The sequence below is a fragment of the Danio rerio genome, chromosome 25 (assembly GCF_049306965.1).
Source record: "Danio rerio strain Tuebingen ecotype United States chromosome 25, GRCz12tu, whole genome shotgun sequence".
NCBI classification, from domain to species: Eukaryota; Metazoa; Chordata; class Actinopteri; order Cypriniformes; family Danionidae; genus Danio; species Danio rerio.
In genome coordinates, this window is record NC_133200.1 from 8,530,001 (window position 1) to 8,557,208 (window position 27,208).

Here is a 27,208-nt window from a genome sequence, read left to right on the forward strand (position 1 = left end):
ACCTCCTATTCCCTTCTAGGGAACGAAAATCATCCGCACTTTCATGTGGTACCTGAACCCCCGGCAAGTGTTCGACCTGACTCAGGGAGGTCCGAGAGAGGGGTGAGAGAGAAAGCAGATAGATCTTACTTTTATTCATCAACATGCTTCTCTTACGGTTTCTCTTCCTCTTTTAAGGTTAGAAATGTACAGCAAAGTGCCCAACCTGCGCATCCTTGTTTGTGGTGGCGATGGAACGGTTAGTCAGACATCTGCGCTGTTATAAAAGCAGATTTTTTACATTTCTGCAAAATGTTGACTCTATGATGTAAAATATTGTAGTCTGTTCATTAAAATTTTCTGTATTTTGTGTTTCCTGGTTATTTACGGTTGTGAATTGCATTATGAGATGTTAATCTCAGCTCTATTGGCTATTTTTGATGTTGACAGTTTACCAAAGGGACTTTTACTGACATTTTAATAGTTTGAAATAATATAATGTATAAGAAATAATATATAGAGAAACAAGTCTTTAAAATAACAGAAAATGTACAGGCAGTTTATTACAAGGTCCTTGTACTGTAAAATACAACACCAACCTTGACAATATATCACTTTAAACCAGGGGTCACCAACTCTGTTCCTGGAGAGCTACCTTCCTGCGCATTTCAGTTGCAACCCTGACCAAACACACCTGTTTGTAATTATCAAGTGCAGCTTTAGGTACTATTAATTGGTTCAGGTGTGTTTGATCAGGGTCGGGACTGAATTCTGCAAGAAGGTAGCTCTCCAGGAACAGGGTTGGTGACCCCTGCTTTAAACTATTACAAATGTTATTAAAAGTCCTTTTTTTTTAAACTTTTTGATGTTAAAAAGGAAAACTGCTAATATATTGATATTTTTACATACTATAATATGTGATATGTGTTCGCTTTATGCTGGTTTTATGACAGGTTGGCTGGATTCTGTCAGTGCTGGATGAGCTTCAGTTGAACCCTCAACCTGCTGTGGCCGTTCTTCCCCTTGGGACAGGAAATGACCTGGCCAGGACCCTCAACTGGGGCGGGGTATGAGAACACTAATGCTCTAGGTTGCAAAGTTCTCATTAATGTATTTAGAGGAGTTTGCACTTTTTCTTTTTTTTAAGTAGCCTATTGAAAAAGCTTTACACAATGTAAAAAATATTTGTTAATTAATAGGTTCTGTATTTTGTGATTCACTAGTGCAGTGGTTCTCAAACTGTGGTACGTGTACCACTATGCTTCCTTCTAGTGGTACACGGATGAATCAAATATGTCATATGTACATGCTACATATATTTAAATAAATTATCAAAAATTATTTATATATGAATATGATGACATAAAGCCTATATTTATGAGGTCCAGGCAACATTTCCAGGTGCTGATAAACCAGGAGTTTTTTTTATTTTTTTTCGTTTTTTTACTTTTAAAGAACAGTAACCTACCATTTTTAACTTTTAAAAGCACATTTTAATTTAACCGTTCTTAATAATAGGAATATGCCTTGTTTTTTAACTGTACAGAGTTTTTGCTGCTTTACTGGACCTAATACGCTACTGTTTTTCAATACTGGTCATTATGATGGTACTTGCAAAGACAACTTTTTTCTGAGGTGGTACTTGATGAAAAATGTCTGAGAACCACTGCACTAGTGTTTTCTTTTTATTAATGGTTGTGAATTGCATTATGGGAGTTTTATCTCTGCTCTGTCCACTTTTGATGTTGATAATTCAACTCTGCAGTTTAACAAAATGACTCTTAGTACACATTTTAGCAGTTTGAGACAAGGGGCCCAATCATGGATGTCTCTAGCATCCCCTGTCATGGATGTCAAACTCTCAATTTCTGGAGAGCCGCAGCCCTGCACAGTCTGGTTTCAACCCTGCTCAAACACACTTACCTGTAGGTTTCAAACAAGCCTGAAGGACTCAATTAGTTTGATCAGGTGTGTTTAATTAGGGTTGGAACTAAACTGTGCAGGGCTGCGGCCCTCCAAGAATTGAGTTTGACATCCCTGCCCTACTCCACAAAAGTAAAGAAGTAAAGAGTAAAAGTAAAGAGAAAGTAAAGTGGCAGAATGAAGGAGGCTCATTCTTTATTCGCGCACTGCAGATGCTCTGTTTAACTGTTTTCTCACTAGTGAAGTTTTCAGTTTTTCCGTTTACAAAGTCTGCCATGTAGATAGCAAATGGCACATCTGACTCTTAAAGGGAATGCAAGATGAGACTCTGATTGGTTTAATGCACATTATGCTCAAAACACACCCTTAACTCATTAAGAGAATAAGCACAACAGTGTTAGATCATGCGTCGGGGGGGGGGGGGAAGACCATATTTTTCCGTCTTTAAATAGCAAAAGTGGACTCGGACATGGTCTTAATGATTTAGCACTATGCACTTTAGACTTTGCACTTAGATCATTAAAATAGAGCCCAAACTATTTTTAAAGAAATAATATATAGAGAATGAATTCTGTAAATTACAACATCAACCCAGACAATGTATCACTTCAAACTAATAAAAAGTTCAATAAAAGTCACTTTTACACTTTTCAACATCTAAAGTTTTAAGAGGGAAGAGTAAGTTTCCATAATGTAATTCAAAAGCATAATTACAGAAAAAAAAAAAAATTACAAAATAAGGAAAACTGTCAATTTACAGATATTTTCACAGTGCAAAAACACAAAGATTATGATGGAAATCAGTTGTCAACCACATCCTTTTCATTCTTTCCATGAAGAAAAAAAATAGAAAAGGGTGTCAATGAAATCTGAACAGATCTGCTCGCAATGCATATTATTACCAGTTTAAAATGCAGTGTTCATCCCTCTCTGTTAATGACAGGTGGAGACAGGGTCTACAGTATTAAAAAAACAGCCGAACGTTACAGAGTTGTAGTTAAATTGCTTCAAACACTGGTTGTTTGTTTTGTCTTGACATTTGGTGAATATTTCTTTTTTCATGTTAATTGTCAAAAATCAACACTGCAAAAAATAAAGCAAAACCCAAATTCCATAGTTTGTCAGACACAAAAAATATTAAATAAACATGATAACGTATAAATTTAAACACTTGACATTTACTCAATATTAAAGCCGCGCTTTCCAAATCCATTGCTAGAATTACTTTGAAATCAATTCCTCAATTTCAGAGTGTTGCAGCAGTAAAAAAGAAACAAGAAAAATCAATTTAAGGTCAGAATAAAGATCAGAGGCTACTTACACTGAGTGAAAATAATTTACTTTTAGTTATTTGCTGTTATGATATTAAAAAATCATGCGTAAAAGCAGACGTCACTTTCAAAATGCTAATACATTTCAATTTACAAACGATTACTAAGAAACAACAAGCAACTGCAAATATTATTTTGTAAAACATACTCCAGCAATATTTTAGGAATGCAAACAAACCTGTAATTATTTAGTGTCTGTTAAAAACCATGAACACAAATATGTGGCTGGAATTGACCCCTAACATAACAGATATAGTTAAACTTCAACAGTTATTGCAGATTTTATATTTCTCAGACTGACAATCTACAAAAAAAATCTTGTTTTTTTTTAGTTCTGTCAAACAATTAATCGCGATTAATTGATTCTAAAATATAAGTTCATATTTATAAAATTAATTTGTGCGTACTTTGTATGTTTTTGTGCATATAAATGAATATGCATGACTATATTGTATAACATAATTGTTTATATATATATATATATATATATATATATATATATATATATATATATATATATATATGTATATATGTGTGTGTGTGTGTGTGTGTATATATATATATATATATATATATATATATATATATATATATATATATATATATATATATATATATATTGTAAATATATATTACAAATATTTATATATTAGTGCTGGACAAAGATTAATCGCAATTAATTGCATCGAAAAGAAATGTGTGTTTGTGTTATATATATATATATATATATATATATATATATATATATATATATATATATATATATTATGTAATTGTGATAGAAACAAAACTATTGTTACTTAAATATTTAAATTTTTATACAATTTCTATCATACATATATATTTTATATCTAAATATAAACAAACATTTTCTCAAATAAATGCATGCATTTATATATATATATATATATATATATATATATATATATATATATATATATATATATATATATATAATTTTTATATATATATATATATATTAATAAATCAATTTTGCCCAATACTGCTATTATTACTATTATTAATACTATTAGCCAATTTAGTTTACCCAATTCACCTATAACGCATGTATTTGGACTTGTGAGGGAAACTGGAGAACCTGTAGGAAATCCACTTCAACATGGGAAGAACATGCAAAACTTCTTGCTGAGGCGACAGCGCTACCCACTGCACCGCCTCTTGTTTATACATAATCAATTTCTTTTCGGCTTAGTCCCTTTAATAATCTGAGGTTGCCACAGTGGAATGAACCGCCAACTTATCCAGCATATGTTGTACGCAGCGAATGCCCTTCCAGCTGCAACCCATCTCTGGGAAATGTTTACACATATATATACATAAATGAACACCATTAAACATGTATATATGATGTAAATACAAACTTTTATCCTTGACGCAATTAATCGTAATGAATCTTTGCCCAGCACTAATATAAATATTTATATACACAAATTACTTGTTTGAGCGCACTATTTACTATTATTATTTTGCATCTTTAGTGTTTTAAATAGTGTTGAATTTTTACAAAGAATGCATGGAAACATCTAACTCGTGTAACTTTATTAAAGACACAAACTAATAATACTGAAGCGATCTTAAAGCTGCAGAACAAGAGAAAAAGAAACCAGTTTTGTTTTCCTGAAAATGTACCTGTTGACATCAAGGGCTACACAGATGAACCAGTATCCAAGATCCTTTCCCAAGTTGAAGACGGCATCATCGTCCAGCTGGATCGCTGGAACCTGAGTGTGGAAGCTAATTTAGAGGCCAGCGATGAGGACAAAGATGAACAACAGACCGACAAGGTGAGCTGACACCAGCAGAGGGCGCTAGACTTTAGCAGAAGAACATCTGCAACAAAGCCAGAGTTTTTAGAAGCTCCTTTATGTTTAGGCCTGTCACGATAATCAGTATATCGACTTATCGGGCAACACATAGACATGACCCCAATCATTTTTGGTGGCACAATATATATATATATATATATATATCTCATACATAAAACAATTCTAGCAACATTTTAGCTGATTGTGCAACATCTCTTTTAAGAAAGCACTATAGTATTTACTTGAATTTACTATAGTATGTTGTGATGTGGATGCCTTACAACTGAAAATAGAGCAGATATCACAGCCTTTGTTATTTTTTACATTGCACTTTGTTGTTTGCATTTATTATTATTTGTTTAGGATATGCGTTTTCACATTCTGATTCCAATGCCTAATTATTAAATTGTTAAAATAACTATAATTAAATGGATTATTCTTATGAACAAAATATTGTTCGTTGGAAGAGTGAACTTGCATTATGATGCCTTATATTGTCATTATATAATGAGTGTCATTAAATTGTCTTAAATACATTTTGGTGCAATATATCGTACGACAAAAAATAGATATCGTGACAGGTCTGTTTATGTTAAATTTAAAAGGTAAGGTAGAACTAATGACTCCTCTGTCTCTATTTCAGCTTCCCATTGACGTCTTCAACAATTACTTCAGCCTCGGGTTTGACGCACACGTGACTTTGGAGTTTCACGAATCCCGAGGTGTGCCCATTCACTCATGTGATCGGATTTTGCTTCGTGAATTGAGAGTTTGCATACAGTTGATGTCAAAATGATTCGCCCTACTGTGAATTTTCTTCAAATATTTCCCAAATGATGATTAACAGGGCAAAGAAATTTTCACAGTATTTCCTATAATATTTTTTTCTTCTGGAGAAAGTCTTATTTGTTTTATTTTGGCTAGAATAAAAGCAGTTTTAAATGTTTTTAAAACCATTTTGAGGTCAATATTATTACCCCCTTTAAGCTATATTGTTTTTCAATTGTCTACTGAACAAACCTCTGTTATACTATGACTTGCCTAATCACCCTAACCTGCCTAATTAACCAAGTTAAGCCTTTAAATGTCACTTTAAGCTGTATAGAAGTGTCTTGAAAAATATATAGTCAAATATTATTTACTGTCATAAAATAAATCAGTTATTAGAAATGAGTTATTAAAACTATTATGTTTAGAAATGTGTTAAACAAACATTCTTGCCTTTTAACAGAAGAACAAAATACAATTCTGACTTAAAATCTGTGGTTTGTTTAAGGCTTCAGATCTTTTAAGATGCCGTTTTGTTATTTCAGAGGCTAAACCGGAACGCTTCAACAGTCGACTTCGCAATAAGATGTTTTACGCAGGGGTGAGCATATCTATTAAAGTGCTGTTGACATTTTATGTTACTTGTATCATTTTAAATGTAATGTATATGTTTTAAAACCTATTTCTTTCTACAGACAGCATTCTCAGACTTCCTGATGGGCAGCTCTAAAGATCTGTCCAAACACATCAAGGTTGTGGTGAGTTGAATTTAGTTTTCTTTTGTCTTATTTCTAGTCCAAATATCCTACAAATTCTTAAATCAAGAAGCATTTTCTAGACAAGCAAAACTTATTGTCTTGTTTTATGAAATAACATGTCAAAATGAAGTTTTTCCTTAAAAGGAGCTAAATAATCTGCCAAATGGGGTAAGCAAAATAATCTTATGTCAAAAAGAAAAACAAGCTTATTTTATTTACCCCATTGGCAGATTATTTTGCTTCTTTTAAGGAAAAAAAACTCACTTAATTTTTGCGTATTATTTAATATTTGTCTAGAAAATGCTTCTTGATTTAAGAATTTTTAGATATTTGAACTAGAAATAAGACCAAAAATCTAAGTAAGTAAAGCATCTATTGCAGTGTATATTCATAGTTTGAGAACACTGACGTTTCGAAAAAAAAAAAAACTGAACTGAACCTAAATATTAAAAATAAACTTGCAGAACTTAATTTATGTCCTGCGGCAAAATTATTTTTATTAAACTTTTTGTGATCTGCTTGAGGTAGGTCAGTTTATTTTTATGCTATTGATAAAGCAGCATTCAACTTAAGCTCTTTAGACCAGGATTTTTCAAAGTCTAAGACAGTGGGCCTCCCTTTTGACACAACTTATCCATTGGCGCCCCCCCTCCTCCCAAACACGCATGCACGCACGAACGCACGCGCGCACGCACGCACGCACGCACGCACACACACACACACACACACACACACACACACATATATATATATATATTAGGGATGTAACGGTATCAGAATTTCACGGTACGGTAATACCTCGGTATGAATGTCACGGTACGGTATTTATTGAATCATTTACAGGAAAAATAAAACTTATGAAAATACTCCAAAAAAGTGCCAAAAGTGTCAATGACATACAAATTAGTCATCTATCTGTAAGCTTTGAAACAGGAACTTCAATTTTAATAACAAAAAAATATTAAACCATGTAAAAAAATAAAGTTTCAATTTAGTATTGTTGAAAACTCATCACATTCAACATTTAATCACTCACTCACTTAGATAGAGATGGCTTTAAAGGAAAATTATCATATAAATATAATCTGGTAAAAGCTGGTATCTCTGGTTATTTACAATGTCCCCTGCAACAGAAAAACCCCCTCTCATTTGGGACTGAGGTTTCTGGGACAGAGAGATATGACTTGGCCCAGGTTGACAGCAGTGGGTAACGTTGTGCATTGTCTTTCCCCCACTTGAGAGGACAAACCATGAGTGAGATAGAGGTCTCATGTCTGCATCAATCTGAACAGTGTGCTGTGTTTCTGCAGTCCCCATGACTGATTATTAGTCCTATTCCCCAACTTGCAGGCACGTGCACACACAGGGCTCAACCTGTGCAGTGCACATGCCCTTTTTAGTCTTGAATAGAAAGTTCCCTTCCAAAATGATCAAAAGTGCCCCCGCGACGCGACATACCCTCCGTCCCCGCTTTACAGTACGCGCGCGACAACATAGCTGATAAGAACTCGCGCGACAACACAGCTGATAAGAACTCGCGCGACAACACCACTATTCAGTACGCGCGCGGCGACAACACCCAGCTCTTTTTCATCCCCGCTTCTAGCAGCACACTCCATTTCCGCATTACTGGATCTGTAGCGACAACAGACCGCAAGGGATTATGGCCAAGCCTGGGCTGATGGGAATTGTAGTTTCCGGTACCTCCCATTCGCTTCATTCGCCTGAGCAAAATTTCTCGGAAGACTTATAGTTTTACCGAGTCATGCGACTACGGTAATATCGAAAAAAATTATTATTGCGGTATGACGGTATTTACAATACCGCTACATCCCTAATATATATATATATATATATATATATATATATATATATATATATATATATATATATATATATATATATATATATATATATATATATATATATAAAGACACAGACAGATGTCAGACTGTTAACTCACTTTTATCATCATTTGCATGAAAGTGCAATTATTTAGAGTAATAACAAGTATTTTAATATAACGTTTTTAAAACTAGGATGATGGTTCAATATGAATAAAACAGATCCAAGAACTGTCCATCCCAGTTAAAACAGTCGAAGTTTAGTGGGTCTCATGCTGTCATTAGCCAAAATATTTTGACAAACCACACATAAAGGTCGTGGATCATCAGTTGGTCCTGTCCACGTAAATCCTAAACTCAAATACTGATCATCATATCGTCGTCTTTTGGGTTCAAGCCCTGAACTTGAAGGCTTTTGTGGCGAGGGAGCGTGGCCGAGAGCCGTTGGAACGGAGTGAGGCCACCGCGTAAGTGGATACACCTGCGGTGCGCACCTGCCTCGGATCCCACGGAAGGAGCTCTGGATCATAAAAGAAGGAACGAGGGCAGAGGAAGCCGAGAGAGGACCGGGCCCGGACATATTTTACTTTTGCTTTCAGTTTGACGGCAGTCTCCGTGAGGAGCTCGTCCGTTTGTTTTGGTTTAGACGGCAGCCTCCGTGAGGAGCTGCCGTCACTGTTATTAATACATCATTTTAAAACTGCGTCGGTTCTCCGCCTCCTTCTTCCCGGCGGCAAAAGGGCTGTTAACTTCATTACAGCTTTGAATCGGGGGGTCTCAGAAACCGACCCATTGTATTAGCAGGCATATACCTGTATTGGCGGGCTTGCCAAACAGAAGCGAATTCACAGCTATGGCCTTCTGGGTAAAGAAGGTTTTCTTATATTTGACGTATTATTTTTTTTTGCTTTGTTTAATTAAAACGTTTAAATATAATAAAAATACATATAATAATTAAACTTAATAATTTTATTTTTATTATATTATATTTCTTCCCACGCCTCCCCTGACATGCTCCCGCGCCCCCCAGGGGAGGCGCGCCTCACACTTTGAAAACCCCTGCTTTAGACCATGCGCCGGGCCATTTCTCAGTGTTTCGCTACAATGTCTTTAAATAAATTATCATTTAGGCCTATTTTCATTATTCATTCATTTTTCATTATTTGTTTATTATTATGTACAATAATTGAGACATAAAATGAGATAGTAAAATATAAATCAACAACGAAAATGTAAATAAAAACATAAATGAAAAAGCTTATTTAATGACTGTCTATCAAAATAGCAAACATTGAACATTTCTCTATATTTAGGCTAAAAGACTGCTTTATTTATTTATTTAGGCCTACTTATTTGTTCTGAATGTTTGTGCTTTCATTTTAGTTGTCTTCTATTTCTTTAATTCTACTTTCCAAAATGAGTCCTCATTGCACTTAACATGTTTACAATGATAATAAAGCGTGTTAACACATTTTTAATGATTAATGAATCACAATCAGGTGTGTTTTAAAGTCCTGCTCAACTATAAAGTAACACCTTTATATTAATGGTCCATTTGAGTATTAGTAGACTGTCTGCTTAATATCTATTGATACCAATCCTTCAACAGATATTTAACTGACTATAAGAAACTTTGGAAGTACATGTCAACTTACATTAACCTTAACCCTAACCCCAACCTAACAGTCTACTTATAATCTAATGAGAATTAGTTGGCAAGTAGATGCAATGTAACTTAAATTCAACAACCGGACCATCAAAAAGTGTGACCAACTATAATCCTGATTCGACATCGCAGATCCTGCGATGTGACTATTGCCGATGTGCACATTACAATATCGATGCAGAAACGATATATTGTGCAGCCCTAATGCTGACTGCTAGTATTTTAAAAATAGTATGTGTATGTATATTTGAAATTGTTTGTTGTTTCCTGTTCAGTGTGACGGTACTGACCTCACCAGTAAAATTCAAGATATGAAAGTGCTGTGCCTGCTGTTCCTCAACATCCCCAGGTAAACTGACCTGAAACAGAATGTGTTATGTAACTACACAAGGAACACACAAACATCCTTCTATTTATTCCTGTGCTCTTTGATATGGTTCCTGTTTTATTGGCCAAAAAAAGAGAAGAATATTTACTCTACACAAAAAAAAATGTCCAAATAGCTAAAAATTCTTGAATCAAGAGTCAAAAATATTGCTTTGTTTTCAAAAATAAGTCAAAAATAAGTTTTTTTTTTCAAACCATTTTAAGGTCAATATTATTATCCCTCTTAAGCAATATATTTTTTTCGATTGTATTCTGAACAAACCACTTATACTAGGACTTGCCTAATTACCCAAACCTACCTAATTAACCTAGTTAAGCCTTTAAATGTCATTTTAAGCTGTATAGAAGTGTCTTGCAAAATATCTGGTAAAATATTATTTAAAATATTATTTACTGTCATCATGGCAAAGATAAAATAAATCAGTTATTAGAGATGAGTTATTAAAACTATTATTTTTAGAAATGTGTTGAAAAAATCTTGCCGTTTAACAAAAATTGGGGAACAACAATTCTAAATTGAAAAAAATTCCAAAATATTGTTTGTTTGTTTTTTTCAAAAATGTCAAAATTAAGTTTGTTTTTCTATTTCCTGATCAATGCATAAAATGTAATAAAGAGATATAAACTCAATATCATTGTTTATGGAAGTGTCCTTTGATCAAAGGTTTGGTTGACCTTGTTAAGAGAAAGTTGTAAACTTTTTATCCATGGTATTAAAACAGTATACTAAATATTTTTTTTCCTTTTAAAAGCACTTTTACTTGCTCAGATAAGAAATTACTATTCATTCATTTTCCTTTGGCTTAGTCTCCAATTTATCAAAGGTCACCACAGCGGAATGAACCAGCAACTATTCCAGCATGTTTTACGCAGCCTCATTAAAAAATAACGCCTGCAAGAATTGTCTAATTGTTCATAAACATATATAGTTAAGAGAAAATGTAAAAAGTTTTTTAAAATATGGAAGCCCTAAGTCGGATTTCGGAAGAAAGCTGATGCAAATCTTTTGTCTGTATAACTTGTATCTTGTATCACCACCTGCTATTGATAAAATGCTCATTTGATACCTTTATATTGTATGTGCATGCACGTGCCTTTATTTATATATTTGGGGCACAGTGGCTCAGTGATTAGCACTGTCGCCTCACAGGCCAGTTGGCATTTCTGAGTGGAGTTTGGATGTTCTCCCCGTGTTGGTGTGGGTTTCCTTCAGGTGCTCTGGTTTCCCCCACAGTCCAGACATGCGGTATAGGTAAATTGCATGAACTAAATTGGCATGTGTTTAAGTGTGTGTGTGTGAGTGAATAAGTGTGTCCCAGTGCTGGGTTGCAGCTGGAAGGGCATCATCTGTGTAAAACACTTATTTACTTTGTAAATTGCAAGGTCCAGAAGCATGATACCAGAAGAGGGAAAGGTGTAGCTGACAAAAGTGAAGTGTGGTGAGGGTGTCGCAGTCCAAAGTGAAGATGTGGGCTGGGCTGGGGGTGTCGCAGACATAAATGAAGAGGGGTATGGGGGGGGGTTGTCACATAAGAAAGTAAAGAGGGTTGGGGAGTCGCGGAAGAAAGCGGGCAGGGGGCGGGTGCTTTTGAAGAGGGGGATCGGTAAAGTTAGGTGCCGGATCAGATTTCAGAGGTTCCAGCACAAATTAAGCCCCGCTCAAACATATGCCAGAATAGTTGGCAGTTCATTCCACTGTGGTGACCCCTGATAAATAAGGGCCTAAACCGAAGGAAAGTTAATGAATGAATATATATTTTGCATGTTTGGTTTGATTCCTTTGGTACATGTTAAAAGTTCCTAAAATCAATAAAGACCAATCAAATGAATCTGCCAATGGACAAAGTAAAATAATATTGTATTGGGTTTGGAATAAGATTATTTCACTTGCCAGTTATTTGCAGGTTTTAAAGAAAAACCCACTTAATTTTGACATAATATTTCTAAACACAAAATATTAGTTAGAAAATGCTTCTTGGTTTAAGAATGTTTAGATATACTAGACTAGAAACAAGTAAGAAAAGCATTTTATTTGCTTTATTGACCCTGAATTTTATCACACTGACGTCAAATCTTATTTCGTCAAACCATGACAGAAAACCTCATAACTAAAAGAGATTCCCTGCTCCAAATGATGTTTATTCCAGGATCAGATCAAATCTAGACATGACAAACTACTCTAGAGTTCATTAAAATGAGATTATCCTGACTGAGCTGGGCTTCATGTCCTGTAGATATTGCGCTGGTACCATGCCATGGGGGAACCCAAGTGAGAACAATGACTTCGGGCCACAGAAACACGACGACGGGCTTATTGAGGTCATCGGCTTCACCATGACCTCTATGGTGAGTTTTGACTGCAGCTCTATTGGATTGGCTATATCAGAATTATTAGCCCTCCTGAATTATTATCCAGAATTATTATAGTATCCAAATAATTTTGACGTCAACTGTATGTTGCTAAATCTGTCCAAATGTTGCTGGCATCTTTTTGTAGGCAACTCTTCAGGTTGGAGGACATGGCGAGAGGCTTCATCAGTGTAAGGAGGTGACCCTGACTACTTTTAAGCCCATTCCTGTACAGGTGGATGGGGAACCCTGTAGACTGGCTCCATCCGTCATACACATCACTCGAAGGAACCAAGCCAACATGCTGCAGAAAACCAAGAGGAGGATCTCTCTACCACAACTGTATGAGTCAGTGCTCTATCCCCACTCACTTGTGTCTATTATCTATCTGCCATTCTATTGTTGTCTTTCTATTATTCTGTTGATTTCTGAGGTCACCAAGCTCAGTCTCAAAGAGCCGGTTTCTTGAAGATTTGAGCTCCAATCTTAAGCAAACACACCTGAAGAAGCTGATCAAAGTCTTAGCAAGGCTGTATCCTAAATCACCCCCCTAAACCATCATTCACTACTCCCTATAATAATATAATTATATTGTTTATTAATATAATTATATTAGTTTATTACTGATATAATAAAATTAAATTAAGGATGAAACTGAAGTTAAAATTGTCCTTTTTTCCTCTATCGTAATGTACATCCACTTTAAATGAGAAAAAAATAGCAGGGCGGTGCATGATTTTGTCCTTTGGGAACCGTTGGAAGATGGGTGTAGCTAACAAAATGGAGGAAGATTTGAATGACAGTTTGCACTCAGTTGTGGAGGATTATGGTCCTCTTTGTACAAACCACTGCCTCCCATGAAAGCAAGCATGAAAGCAAGGAAACATTTTTACTCACACTGATAGCCCTGCCCTAATGTACTGTAGCCCTGCTCTAAAGTACTACAAGCCCTGCCATAAAGTACTGAAAGCTCCACCCTTAAGTACTGAAACCCCCGCCCTAAAGTACTGATAGCCCACCCTAATGTACTGATACCCTTGCTCTAAAGTACTGATAGCTTCGCTCTAATGTACTGATAGCCCTGGCCCAAAGTACTGATAGCCCCACCCCTAATGTACTGATAGCCTTGCCCTAAAGTACTGATAGCCCCACCTTTAAGTACTGATAGCTCTGTTCTAAAGTACTCAAAGCCATGCCCTAAAGTACTGATAGCCCCACCCTAATGTACTTATAGCCTTGCCCTAAAGTACTGATAGCCCCACCCTAATGTACTTATAGCCTTGCCCTAAAGTACTGATAGCCCCACCCTAATGTACAAATAGCCTTGCCCTAAAGTACTGAAAACCCCACCCCAAAGTACTCAAAGCCCTACCCTTAGGTACTGATAGCTCTGCTCTAATGTACTGATAGCCTTGCCCTAAAGTACTGATAGCCCCGCCCCAAAGTACTCAAAGCCCTACCCTTAGGTACTGATAGCTCTGCTCTAATGTACTGATAGCCCTGCCCTAAAGTACTGATAGCCCCGCCCCAAAGTACTCAAAGCCCTGCCCTAAAGTACTGATAGCCACACCATTAAGAAGTGATAGCCCCAACCTAATGTACTAATAGCTCCGCCCTAATGTACTGGTAGCCCTCCCTAAAGTACAGATAGCCCCGCCCTAAAGTACTGATAGCTCCGCTTTAATGTACCGATAGTCCCGCTCCAAAGGACTTATAGCCCTGCCTTAAAGTACCGATAGCCCCGCCCTAAAGTACTGACAGCCCCAGCCTAGTGTATTGATAGCTCTGTTCTAATGTACTGATAGCCCCCCCAAAGGATTCATTGCCCCGCCCTAAAGTACTGATAGCCCCAGCGTAATGTACTGATAACCCAGCCCCAAAGCACTCATAGCCCTGCTCTAAAGTATTGATAGCCCCACCTTTAAGTACTGATAGCCCTGCCCTAAAGTACTGATAGCCCCACCCTAATGTACTGATAGTCTCGCCCTAAAGTATTGATAGCTTTGCTATCAGGACTCATAGCCCCGCCTTAAAGACATTACATGTGACAAAGTCGTTTGGAGGGAAAGGGAAGGTTATGGTATTTGATTTAACGAATATGAAGACAAATTAATTTTTACAAAATATTGAAGTGCACAGATTTATTGTTTATAACAAGTTATTTAACATAAAGCGAGCTGTCGATTAGTAATGAAAAGCATTTTAATTTCTAGCATGTAATACACAAGTTATTTTAACAATTAAATAATAATTTACTTAGAAACTTACAGCAATAAGATTCCGATGTACTGCCATCTTGTGGTCAGAAGCAGAAATTCCGAAAACTTCCACAGTGCATTATGGATATTCTCGAGGTGTTGAGTGTACATTGGTTGTACATCTGTAATAGTGGTGCATTGTGGGAGTGCACTTCTGATTGATTGTGGTGCATTGTGGGACTGATTGAGTGCACTTTAGAATGTCCACAATGGTTTCTGTCACCACGACACAAATGGATGCTCTCTAAGATACTCTCTAAGTGCATTAAAGGGGTGATGATTTTGGATACAGCCTTGGTATATTATTTCACTGCAAGACACCGGTCCTCTTAGACCATGTAAGGTGACGCCTGATCTACTTTAAAATGCAGCCCTTACATACATTTTCTTTCTCTTTATTAATGTAGTCAGCAGCCCATCGCAGAGACAGTGCAGATCCAAGTGAACCGTATCAGTATGCATGATTATGAAGCTCTCCATTATGATAAGGAGCAGCTCAAAGAGGCCGGTGAGTATTTCTTCTTCACATCTTCGCTCTTATACACTGATGTACTCTTGCTTTTGAAATACTACAGACCAGTCCTAACATGTGTGTTCTGTTTTCCTTTCAGCGATTCCCATGGGGATAATTACAGTTCCTGGGAACAGTGATTTGGAGACGTGTCGGCAGCATATCGAGAGGTTGCATGAGGTGCTTTTCAGCTTGTTGAATGCTTGCGAGAAATGCGCCAGCAGTGAGAATTGGCAGCAACCTCCTTCCTCATTTGTGAAGGTTAAGAGGAGGATCTGAACTATCAAAACGTGGCTCAAAGTCAACATGAATCAAAAACTGACTTTGTTAAAGGGCTAGTCCAGCTAAAAAGTAAAGTCTGTTATTAATTAGTCACTAATATGTTGTAATATCCTGAGATCGTTGTTAGATGATATCCAGGAGCTCTCTAAGCCTCTATAGACAGCAAGATGTTGACAAACATTGGCAAAATATTCTATGTATAAAATATTCCGCCACAGTGGAATGAACCCCCAATTATTCCGGCATATGTTTTACACCCATCCACTCATGCATTCACACACACATACACTACAGCTAATTTAGTTTATTTAATTTACTTTTATCGCATGTCTTTGGTCTCTGGGGGAAACCGGAGCCCCCAGAGATAATCCACCTGTATCGTCGCCTTTTCTCCCACATTAGGTCAGAGTGCGCATTTACTACAGGTAATACAATGTATTGACATTTGAGTTAACAGAGCAACACACAACTCTCAAGTTTGACTGTATTAAAAGTAACCGCACAGCCTAACCTCATGCAGGAGAAAAGATTTCTATACAAAGGTTTGTTTGTTTTTTGCCTACAAAAGTGTTCTTGGAGCTTCGTATGATTACAGAAGTCCAACTTAGCCAGTGAAGTTTTCCAATTCAATTCAATTCAGCTTTATTTGTATAGCGCTTTTACAATGTAGATTGTGTCAAAGCAGCTTCACATAAATGGTCATAGTAGCTGGAACAGTGTAGTTCAGTTTTTGGTGTTTAAGTTCAGTTCAGTTTAGCTCAGTTCAGTGTGGTTTGAAGTCATTACTGAGAGTCCAAACACTGAAGAGCAAATTCATCGATGCGTAGCTCTACTGATCGTGAACCATGCAAGCCAGAGGCGACAGCGTTACATGGATTTTTCAACATGTGAAAAACGCTTTTCTTAAGGGTTTTTGTCTTGTTTATAGTCCAAATTTTAAAAAATCTTTAAATTAAGAAGCATTTTGCTGACAAGAAAAAAATACTGTCTTGTTTTCAGAAATAATAAGCCAAAATTAAGCGAGCTTTTCTTTAAAACAAGCTAAATATTTTGCAAGTGGGATAAGCAAAATAATTTTGTGGGTTTTTTTTTTTTTTTTCATTTAGACCAGGGGTACCCAAACATTTTTTATGAAGAGCCAAACTTGATTGAGGCTATTGGAACAAAGCTAAATATAGTTGTTATGGGTAATTTTCTAATGTATTTAATTATATTTTAAAAACATTGCTTTATATAATGTAATACATCATCATTTTTTATATTTCATAATGAACTTGTTACAGCGAAAACTAAAATATTCTCATTTATAACAGATTAGAGTCATACTAGTTTCTGCCCTTGATTTGCTCACTGATGTTTTCTAGTCCCCTTATCCATCAAGTCACATTATTTACTGTACTTTTTAAAAAATCTGATTCATTTACAACATTTAATTGAAACATTTTATTTCAGTTTGCTTTTTGTAGCTCACCAATACATTTCTTTTTTTTTTTTTTTAATCAAATTAGAAATGACAATCTCTTTTGAAGGCATTTGCCCCAATGCTCTATGCATCTCACTCTTCTTAGATGGGATGGTGGGCCAAATCAAAGATTACCATGGGCCAACTTTGTCCCGCTGGTCCTACTTTGAGCATCTTTGATTTAAACATACAATTATTTTGCTTGTTTTTAAGCAAAAACACTTAATTTTGACCTTTTTTTTAAACCAAAGAAATTTTTAGTTTAGAAAATGTTTCTTGATTTATTTATTTATTTTTTTAGATATTTAGACTAGAATAAAATCTAAGTAGGAAAAGTATTTTTTTGCAGTGTGGAGAATGAGAGAGCTCTCAGATTTCATTTAAGTAAAATTTCACAAACTAATTTCAAGAGGAGAACGTGATATGATCAACTACAGTTGGTCCTTTTCTAATCATTTGCTAGCTTATCGAATCATTAAAAAATTGCAATAAATGTTCTGCCTAAACGTCATTCCCTATATTCGTTTTGGAAAAAAAAAAACCTCTATCCTTCCCTTCTCCCTCCTCCTCAATTCTCAAAAAAGCGGGAGGGCCAATTGTTTAAGTTCTAATTGAGCCAGTTGGCACTCTCTGCGGGGAGTTTGCATGTTCCCCCCTTGTTTGCGTGGGATTCCCCAGGTACTCCTGTTTCCTCCCTCAGTCTAAAAACATGTGACATAAGCGAATTGTAGTAACAATTACAAGCACTTAACGCATACATACTGAATCGATTCTTATAGAACCACCTTATTAACCAAAGTATAGGTAAAAATACTAACTGGCGGGCTCTCGAGAAATCCCTGATCTCGTATTCCCCCTCCTAATGCCCATTGAACTAGCAGAAAAATGGGCTCATAAATCTCCAAACTCAGGGTTCTCTTCGGGACAGCATGCCAAACCTGCTATTATAGTCGAGCATTATCTAAGTGTGAATTTTTAAATATCTTAATTTGTGTTCTGAAGATGAACGAAGGCGTTAGGCTACTGTATTGCACACAAGAGTGAGAAATTAATAACAGAATGTTCATTTTTGGGTGAACTAACCCTTTAACAGATGTTCCTGTTCTTTTTGTAAATGACTGACTGTGCATTTTCCTATGCATAAAAAGGTAATCATCAGTAAAAATTACTTCTTTTTCAACTTTTAAGTCTGCCCATTTGCCACTTAACTGCCCTTTTCCACAATCTAAACAAATGCTAGGGAATAACATTCTCTTATACAATTTTGACAATACTGTGGTGACTTTTACATAACTTTTACATTAATGCAACTCCTTGGAAAGAAAACAATTATATATATATATATATATATATATATATATATATATATATATATATATATATATATATATATATATATATATATATATATATATATATATATATATATATATATATATATATTAGTTTAGCTTGAAATCTGTGTCCTGTGGCGACGCTGACACATCTCAAGAGCATAAATGATGTGTAATACCTTTAAGAGTCACTTTCCACCATAATTACCTCCATTCAAGCCAAACATGTGATCGTGTGCATGTGAGTCCCATTGCACGTTGACTTCCCGTTCAATTACAGTCAGAAAAAACACATTGTGACTAATTGAACTCACACAGTGAGGCCGTTTTGGACAGGAGCCATTTTTCACTTGCACTTTCTCAGTGTATTTTTTGCTCTCTCTCTCTCTCTCTCTCTCTGCCTCTAGGAGGGGGATGGGATGAATACGGACACACTGCACATGCCAAAGCTTTCACCAAAATGGTGCTTCCTGGACTGTAAGTAAAACATTTTACGCCTTTAAGAAACAAAATCAAAGTCAGAATTTGTGTTTCGGTAACACTTTAGTATAGGTCACAATTCATGTTATTAACTACTGGCTTATTATTACCAGCCTATATGAACTGTTCATTAGTAGTCATAAATGCAGATCTTGTTCTGCATCCCTAAGCCTACCCAAAACCTAAACAAACTTACTACACTGTCAAAAATGCAATGACAAAATATCAAGGCAACAAATTTTTTTGTCACCTTAATATAATAGGTTAATCAGGTTGCAACTAAATGTTTTAAAGATGCAGTATGTAAGTTTGACACCCAGTGGTTGAAATAGGTATTGCATTCCTAAATCAAATCAAACACACGCATAGGTTGCCAGATTGAGGATCAACAGGAGCAAGTCTGATGAATGAGCCTAAAGGCTGAATTAAATCGTGTTCTATATAAAAGCAACGGCACGCGATAGAAGGAATATTCTCAATATTAAAATGAGTTTTTGTTCTAACCAACATCTCAAATTGATATAGTAGAAACGGCTTCTATTTCTTGAAGCTGAACAACAGAAAACTGCCAATGGTCACCTCATGTGCTTTCTAGTGTTAAATGCAAATAATATGAGTTTCAATGCCATTTTACACCACATTTATTGCCATACTACTGAAAGCAGCAGCAAATAGTTCACCTCAGATCTTGAAAATAAACTGCTTAAAACTGAACTTTAAAACTGTGACTCAGTGTAAACCAACACATATCAGTGATTCGGCTTGTAGATAATGTTAAAGAGGTTTAATATGCATTTATTAGATTATAAATCTTTCCATTTTGTGAGTACTGTATTTAAACTTGTCTGGTTTCGTCTCGTGCAAACAGCCAAATTGCTTAACACTGCCAATATCGTCAAGTAGCGTGTTGTTAGGACACTGGGTTACAATGTAACCTGCTCACCTAAGGTTTACGCTCGTAATATTTTTATAATTTGCTAATTAATAACCACATAATGTGGAATTCTGAATCTGCGTCTCATTTTGGAGTCTGCTACTGTCCACCGGAGGTCGCATTTCGGTCACGGCCGCCTGCTTTGAGAGCCTTTCTGAATGAATGTGTTTTTCCAACAAGGCAACCCGAGGTGCTGTAATATAACTGGCTAAACTGCGAAGTGGGTTTAAAGAACCAAAACAAAAGACAGCGTTCTGGCACAAAACGCACATTTGTAAAGCAGAATATTGTTTAACTTAACGTTTTTAGTCCGTTGGATGGATATAAGTGGAGATGAATAGAAAAGTTAGTTTGATTTAACAAAAAAATTGAAGGTAGCTAGAATTTACAGTGTAACTAATAATAAATAGGTAACTAGTATATTAAGCTAGTAGTGTTCGTTAATACCATGAATTGTTTACTAAAGTGTTTTCAAAAGTGTGATAATGATGTATAATTAATGTGAAATTGTATCTGAGATTCTTCGGTTTTGACCTTTCCACAAGTTTTAAGTGCCACAAACAAATCTTTCTCTTTGTTTGTTTGTTTCCCAGGTACAACTGCAGATCGTTTCTACCGAATAGATCGTGGTCAGGTACTTTGACGTTTTACATCTCTATTACGCGACACACTGTGCTGTTTTTTTTTTACCCTACAGCATTGCATGTCTCCGCAGGAGCATCTAAACTATGTGTCGGAGATCTCCCAGGATGAGCTTTTCATCTTGGACCCGGAGCTGGTCACCAAGGAGACGGTGGGCACGTCGCCCGGAATGCCGGGGGCGATGGAAACGGTTGTTGGGGGATGTGGATGTTCCAACAGCACAGACCAGTTCGCTTTTCCTGCCTGCTCTCCAGGGCCTTCTCCCCTCTGCAGGTAGATTGAAACCAGTCACTTTGGATGACAAAATGTGCAGTTAAACTGGATCTGCTCATGTTGTTAAAGCTGCAAACAGCCTCGAGGTGCAGTTTTATGTCGCTTTTTTTATATCCGCGGATCGTTTTAACACATAGACTAGCACAGTAATGCGTGGGCAGGATTTGCTTCGCCTGTGGGCATGAGATTTCTGAAAATGTCCCCTGAAGAACAGCTCAAGCTCATGTGGAGACATTGGCCACATAGGAAAATCTGTATTAGGGAACTGAAGATGTCTTAATTATTATTCCCTTGCTGTTAATTTTGCTAGTAATTGTTGTAGGTTTAGCATGAATCCATAATATTTAATAATAATTCTATCTTATGAATAAAAGATGTTAATTGACTTATAAAAAACAACAATCGTATTATTATATTGTTGTAACTGGACATTGTGGAAATAAGAAGACAGATTGTGGCTTCTAAAATCTGAGATCACTAGAATTGGAAAATTCCTGTTATATATTAGAAAACATTAATAATATTATTAACACAATAAACTGGTAAAAATCAATATCTCTGATAGTAGTAGTTATAATAAATTATTTAAATATCTTCAATTATTTAATATCTGTTTTAAAAGTATGTTTTTTATTGACCTTATTCTAAAATGCGGAAGTGCGCCTGTTTGCGCGATTGTCTTAGAACTTCCGTTTCAGTCGCCTATGGGAGAAATGACAAGGAATAATAAAAGGCAAAAAACGGTCAAACTACTTGCTCTACAAACAAATGTTTGCATGACTATACAGACCAAGTAGAATAATATAACAAGGAAATATCAGTTTGCAACATCAAACAGCGAAACGAGCAGTTTTTAATGTCTAAAAATGAATGGAAGTGAATGAGACCGGAAGTCTCGTGCCAAAAAGATTCAAATGGCAGCGCCCGCTCGTCTGCGGAGAATAAGGTCAATAAATTATTGAGAATGATGATGATTTTTATGCATGCCAAATGAAATGCCTATTAATATAAATAAATATACAAAATGTATAATTAAATTAAAAGTATATATATATATATATATATATATATATATATATATATATATATATATATATATATATATATATATATATATATATATAAATACACATAATTGACCTTATTCCTCAATGTGGAAGTGTGCCCGTGTTCGTGATTCAGATTATAGTCGCCTATGGGAGAAATAACTAGGAATAATAAACGGCAGAAAAACGGTCAAATTACTTGCTCCACAAACCAGTGTTTGCATGACTATACAGACAAAGTAGAATAATATAATAAGAACATATCCGTTTTCAACATCAAGCAGCAGAACAAGCTGTTTTTAACGTCTAAAAATAACTGGAAGTGAATGAGACCGGAAGTCTCGAACCAAAAAGATTCAAATGGCTGCGCCCGCTCATACGTGTAGCATAAGGTGAATACAGAATATTAATACAAAATACTGCATCTGGTTAACTGTATAAATAGTAGTTAACATAATTTTAAATAAAGACATTTCATATTGATTCTATATTAGTATTTTTAAATATAACATAACTAATATATATATATATACACCTTGCAATTATAAGCATTTCTTTTTTTCCTCAAAATTATTCTTTATTTCATTCAATTGCTAAATAAACTTGCAAATGCCTAAAAAGAGCTCACAATTCTAAGAAAAAATAGCGAAATGTAAGCTCTAATACTAAAAACGAAGTCAGAATTTTACTTTTATATCTCACAATTCTATTTATATATCACAGTTTTTGAGTATTCACAATTCTGATCTCTCAAAATTACATGATAAAAACTTTAAAAATCTATTTTTTTTATTTATTATTATGTTAAAGTTTTTTATTTATTATATTTTAAATTGATATGTTTTTAACTTTTCAAAATTTCAGAATTGCGACTTTGATGGTGATTTTATATTAGTATTTTTAAAAACATAATTAAAAAAGAAAACATACTTTGCAATTATGCGCTTTTCTTCTTAAAATTCTGATATGTTTCTTACAATTGTGATATAAACTTGCAAATGCGTAAAAACAACTTACAATTGTAAGAAAATAAGAATTGCGAAATGTAAACTCTAATACTGAGAACGAAGTCAGAATTCTGCTTTTATATCTCACAATTGTATTTATATTTCACAATTTTCAGTAATCACAATTATGAGATCTCAAAATTCCATGATATAAACTTGAAAAGGTCAGTTTATTTTTTATATTAGAAAACCAACATGTTTTTAACTTCTCAAAATCTCAGAATTGCGACTGTTTCTCAAAATTTTTATAATAACTAAAAATGAAGACATTGCGTATTGATCTTGTATTAGTATTTTAAATATAATAAGCATCTCAATTGGAGTAAACAGATAGGCTGTTCATATAGCTATAATAATAGTGTGCTGATATAAATAAATATAAAAATGTATAAATTAAATCAAAAACATAAATAGATATAAAGAATACAAATACAAAATACTGCATTTGGTTAATTGTATAAATAGGTCTTAATATATGAATTCAATATTAAGACATTGATTTTTTTATTAGTGTTTTAAATATAAAATAAGCACCACAGTTTGACTAAACAGATATGAATTCAGGATGTTTTCTTACTCTGCATGTCCTGAATACACACATACATAGTGAACGCTTGCAGTAAGTGTGTAACACTAGACTGAACTGATTGCTTTCCTTCCTGCCTGAAATAGAAAAATGACAGTTGCTCTTCAGCTCGAGTCTGTTCCCTCAGGGGAAGTGTTTTTGTGTATCTGTGTGCACATCTGATGGCGAGACAGACAGAGAGAGAAAGAGAGAGAGAGAGAGAGACAGACAGCAGCGCATTTGTGCCAGAGTCTGGTGCAAAAATCTGTGCGTTACTAAAAATGAGTCTATCCAGGACAGGACAGGCCCCTCATAAAGGCCCCTGCTATTAAACACTCATTTATCCGTGTTTACATTCACCCTCCCCCTGCTTGACATGCAGCAGATCACCAAAAACACACATCCCATCTGTCAGACCTCCTTGTAGTAGTTGTTCTGTTACAGTAAATTATACGCATCTCACAAACAATGAGTTTCCCCGCCCCCCTACGTGGGTGGACAACATCAAAATGCGTCAGCAGGTCATTGTCCTCTATTTTGTTTGTCTATTACATATGGAAGGATGTTCTGCTATGATAAAAAAATATATTAGGATTACTACAAATTTTGATTTTACTTTATTACTTTAACACAATTCTAAATATGTCTCAAAAATTGAATGCAAAAAAGCCACAACTGTAAGTTATAATTTATTTGCGAGGAAAAAGATGGTGTTTTTCTTCTCAAAATACAGATATATTTCTTACAATTGTGATAAAAACTTGCAAATGCGGAAAAACAACTCACAATTGTAAGACAAAAGAATTGCGAAATGTAAGCTCTAATACTGAGAATGAAGTCAGAATTCTGCACAATCACAATTCTATTTATATTGCACAATTTTGAGTATTCGCAATTCTGATATCTCAAATTCTATTTATTTTTTAGATTTGAAAACATTTTTAATTCTCAAAATCTCAGAATTGTGACGCTTTTTTGTATTCGAAAACCAACATGTTTTTAATTCTCAAAATCCAGAATTGCAACTATTTTTAATATTGGAAAACCAAACATTTAATTCTCAAAATCTCAGAATTGCAACTATTTTTTTATATTCGAAGACCAACATGTTTTAAGTTCTCAAAATCTCAGAATTGCAACTATTTTTTACATTCAAAAAACAACATTTTTAACTTCTCAAAATTGTGACTATTTTATATATTGGAAAACCAAAAATTATTAAATTCTTAAAATCTCAGAATTGTGACACTTTTATATTCAAAAACCAACATATTTTTAATTCTCAAAATCCAGAATTGCAACTATTTTTAATATTGGAATACCAAACATTATTTAATTCTCAAAATCTCAGAATTGCAACTATTTTTTATATTCAAAAAATAACATTTTTAATTTCTCAAAATCTCAGAATTGCGACAAATTTTTATATTTGAAAACCAACATGTTTTTACCCACCCGAAATCTCAGAATTGCGACTATTTTTTTATATACAAAAACAAAACTGTTTTTAACTTTCCACAATCTCAGAATTGCGACTTTCTCAAAATTTTATATTTTGTAGTTGTTGTTTTATTGGATTTATGATTTTTTTAATTGTTTAAATAAATATGTTTATATACTGAGCCACAAAATCACACAGTGTAAAAAGCGATTAGTTGACTTAAAAAGTGAGTAAACCAATTGCATTAAAATGATTAATTATACAATCTATGTGCATTAAAATTTAAGTCAATGGATTTACTCATTTTTTTTTTTTAAGCGAAGTCAACTTGTTGCTTTTAAGGCAATGGGTTTACTCACTATTTATATATAACTAATTGCTTTTACAGTGCAATTGTCTTTATTTCATTTGTGGAAACAAGCTTTCATAACTTCACTTCATTTCCATAACTTCATCATGCTCTCGCAGGGTTAATGAAACACATGCTGAAAGCCAACCGGAAAGTGTGAGTGAAGAAATCGACATGCATGTGCAAAGTGATCCAGAAAGTCCAACAAATCTAGGCGTGTACAGGTAAAGCTCAAACAGAAGGCTTTGTGGTTTAAATAAGACCTTCATGGACATGACATGCATTATAATAAGCCATGTACTTTTTATAGCAAACATTATTACTAAGCTTACCGTGTGCTTATTTGAGGCCAGTCACCAGCTTTTACAGAACTATAGTCACTATATTATTGTGGTACTGAATGACTACCATGTTCATACATCTACATTGCATGCATTTTTCAGTTTTTAAATGAATAATTTACATAAGCATGTCTGTCAAAATTGAGATTTATTTCTTGCAATAAATTGCAATATAAACTTAAAATTGTGCAAAACAACTCACAACTCTAAGAAAATAGAATTGCAAAATGTAAACCGAGAAAGCAGTCTGAATTCTGAATCTCACAATTCTATTAACAGTTGAAGTCAGAATTATTAGTCCCCCTGTTTATTTGTCCCCCAATTTCTGTTTAGATGAGAGAAGATTTGTTCAACACATTTCTAAACATAATAGTTTTAATAACTCATTTATAATAACTGAGTTATTTTATCTTTGCCATGATGACAGTAAATAATATTTTACTAGATATTTTTCAACACACTTCTATACAGCTTAAAGTGACGTTTAAAGGCTTAACTAGGTTAATTAGGTCAGAACTAGGCAGGTTAGAGTAATTGGGCAAGTTATTGTATAATGATGGTTTGTTCTGTAAACTATCAAAAAAAAATTTTACCTAAAGGGGCTAATAATTTTGACCTTTAAATGATTCATTAAAAAAAAAATTCAAACTTGCTTTTATTCTAGCCAAAATAAAACAAATAAGACTTTCTCCAGAAGAAAAATATTATCAGACATACCATGAAAATTTCCTTACTCTGTTAAACATCATTTGGGAAATATTAAAAAAATAAAAAAAAATAAAAGGGGGGCTAATAATTCTGTCTTCAATTGTACATTTCACAGTTTTGACTTTATTTAGAACTCTGACCTCAACATGTTTAATATAAACTCAAAAAAGTCAGAGCCAAGTTAGATTTTTATATTGTAAAACTAGCGCAGCACGATATTGGAAATATGTGAGATTTCGCTTTACTGCAATATATATTGCGATATCACAATAATTTCACCAGATGATTTGATTGGCTCTATTTGGAAAGATTTCATTAATTTAGATCGACTGAAGTGATCAAGTCTTTTTTTTTTGTGCAGTGGACCTGCATAAATTATAATAAACTTCAAGCAAAAATAAATAAATGAAGGGTGTTTTTTTGTTTTATGGGGTTTAACAGTATTAAAGAATAGAAATTGAACAACGAAATGTAAAACAAACAAACTGTCATAATTGTATAAATAATAAAAAAAAATAGAATAATATCTTTATATTATCTAATCCTGTGGGGTGACTACTGCAGATACACACATTGAGATATAGATCCTCAAACTATACATTGTTTAGCCCTATCTAAAACCATGCATTTTAACTTGTTTTCTCAAATTTGATACTATTTCTCAAAATTGTATAGGCTTTTTATTTTCAAAATACTGACCTTTTCTACTATTTATTCATTTTCAGTTCATATATACTATCAAAA

General features: G+C 34.4%; 1 protein-coding gene across 17 annotated transcripts in view; it reads left to right on the forward strand.

Moving 5' to 3' along the window:
* dgkzb (diacylglycerol kinase, zeta b) overlaps window positions 1–27,208 on the forward strand; it is an 84,540-nt gene that overhangs the window by 51,057 nt on the left and 6,275 nt on the right. For 5 of the 17 annotated variants that reach the window (XM_073942752.1, XM_073942754.1, XM_073942745.1 and 2 more), the window contains 15 exons: window positions 20–102; window positions 178–238; window positions 933–1,046; window positions 4,898–5,038; window positions 5,703–5,781; window positions 6,373–6,428; window positions 6,523–6,585; window positions 10,371–10,444; window positions 12,717–12,828; window positions 12,980–13,179; window positions 15,497–15,597; window positions 15,701–15,780; window positions 19,086–19,155; window positions 20,686–20,726; window positions 20,808–21,007. In XM_073942752.1, coding sequence (XP_073798853.1) covers window positions 20–102; window positions 178–238; window positions 933–1,046; window positions 4,898–5,038; window positions 5,703–5,781; window positions 6,373–6,428; window positions 6,523–6,585; window positions 10,371–10,444; window positions 12,717–12,828; window positions 12,980–13,179; window positions 15,497–15,597; window positions 15,701–15,780; window positions 19,086–19,155; window positions 20,686–20,726; window positions 20,808–21,007 — 1,475 coding nt within the window. Of the gene's footprint in view, window positions 1–19; window positions 103–177; window positions 239–932; window positions 1,047–4,897; window positions 5,039–5,702; window positions 5,782–6,372; window positions 6,429–6,522; window positions 6,586–10,370; window positions 10,445–12,716; window positions 12,829–12,979; window positions 13,180–15,496; window positions 15,598–15,700; window positions 15,781–19,085; window positions 19,156–20,685; window positions 20,727–20,807; window positions 21,008–25,534; window positions 25,640–27,208 lie in introns of all 17 variants that reach the window. The other 12 variants (XM_005174290.6, XM_073942749.1, XM_003201397.7 and 9 more) reach the window with 3 other exon arrangements.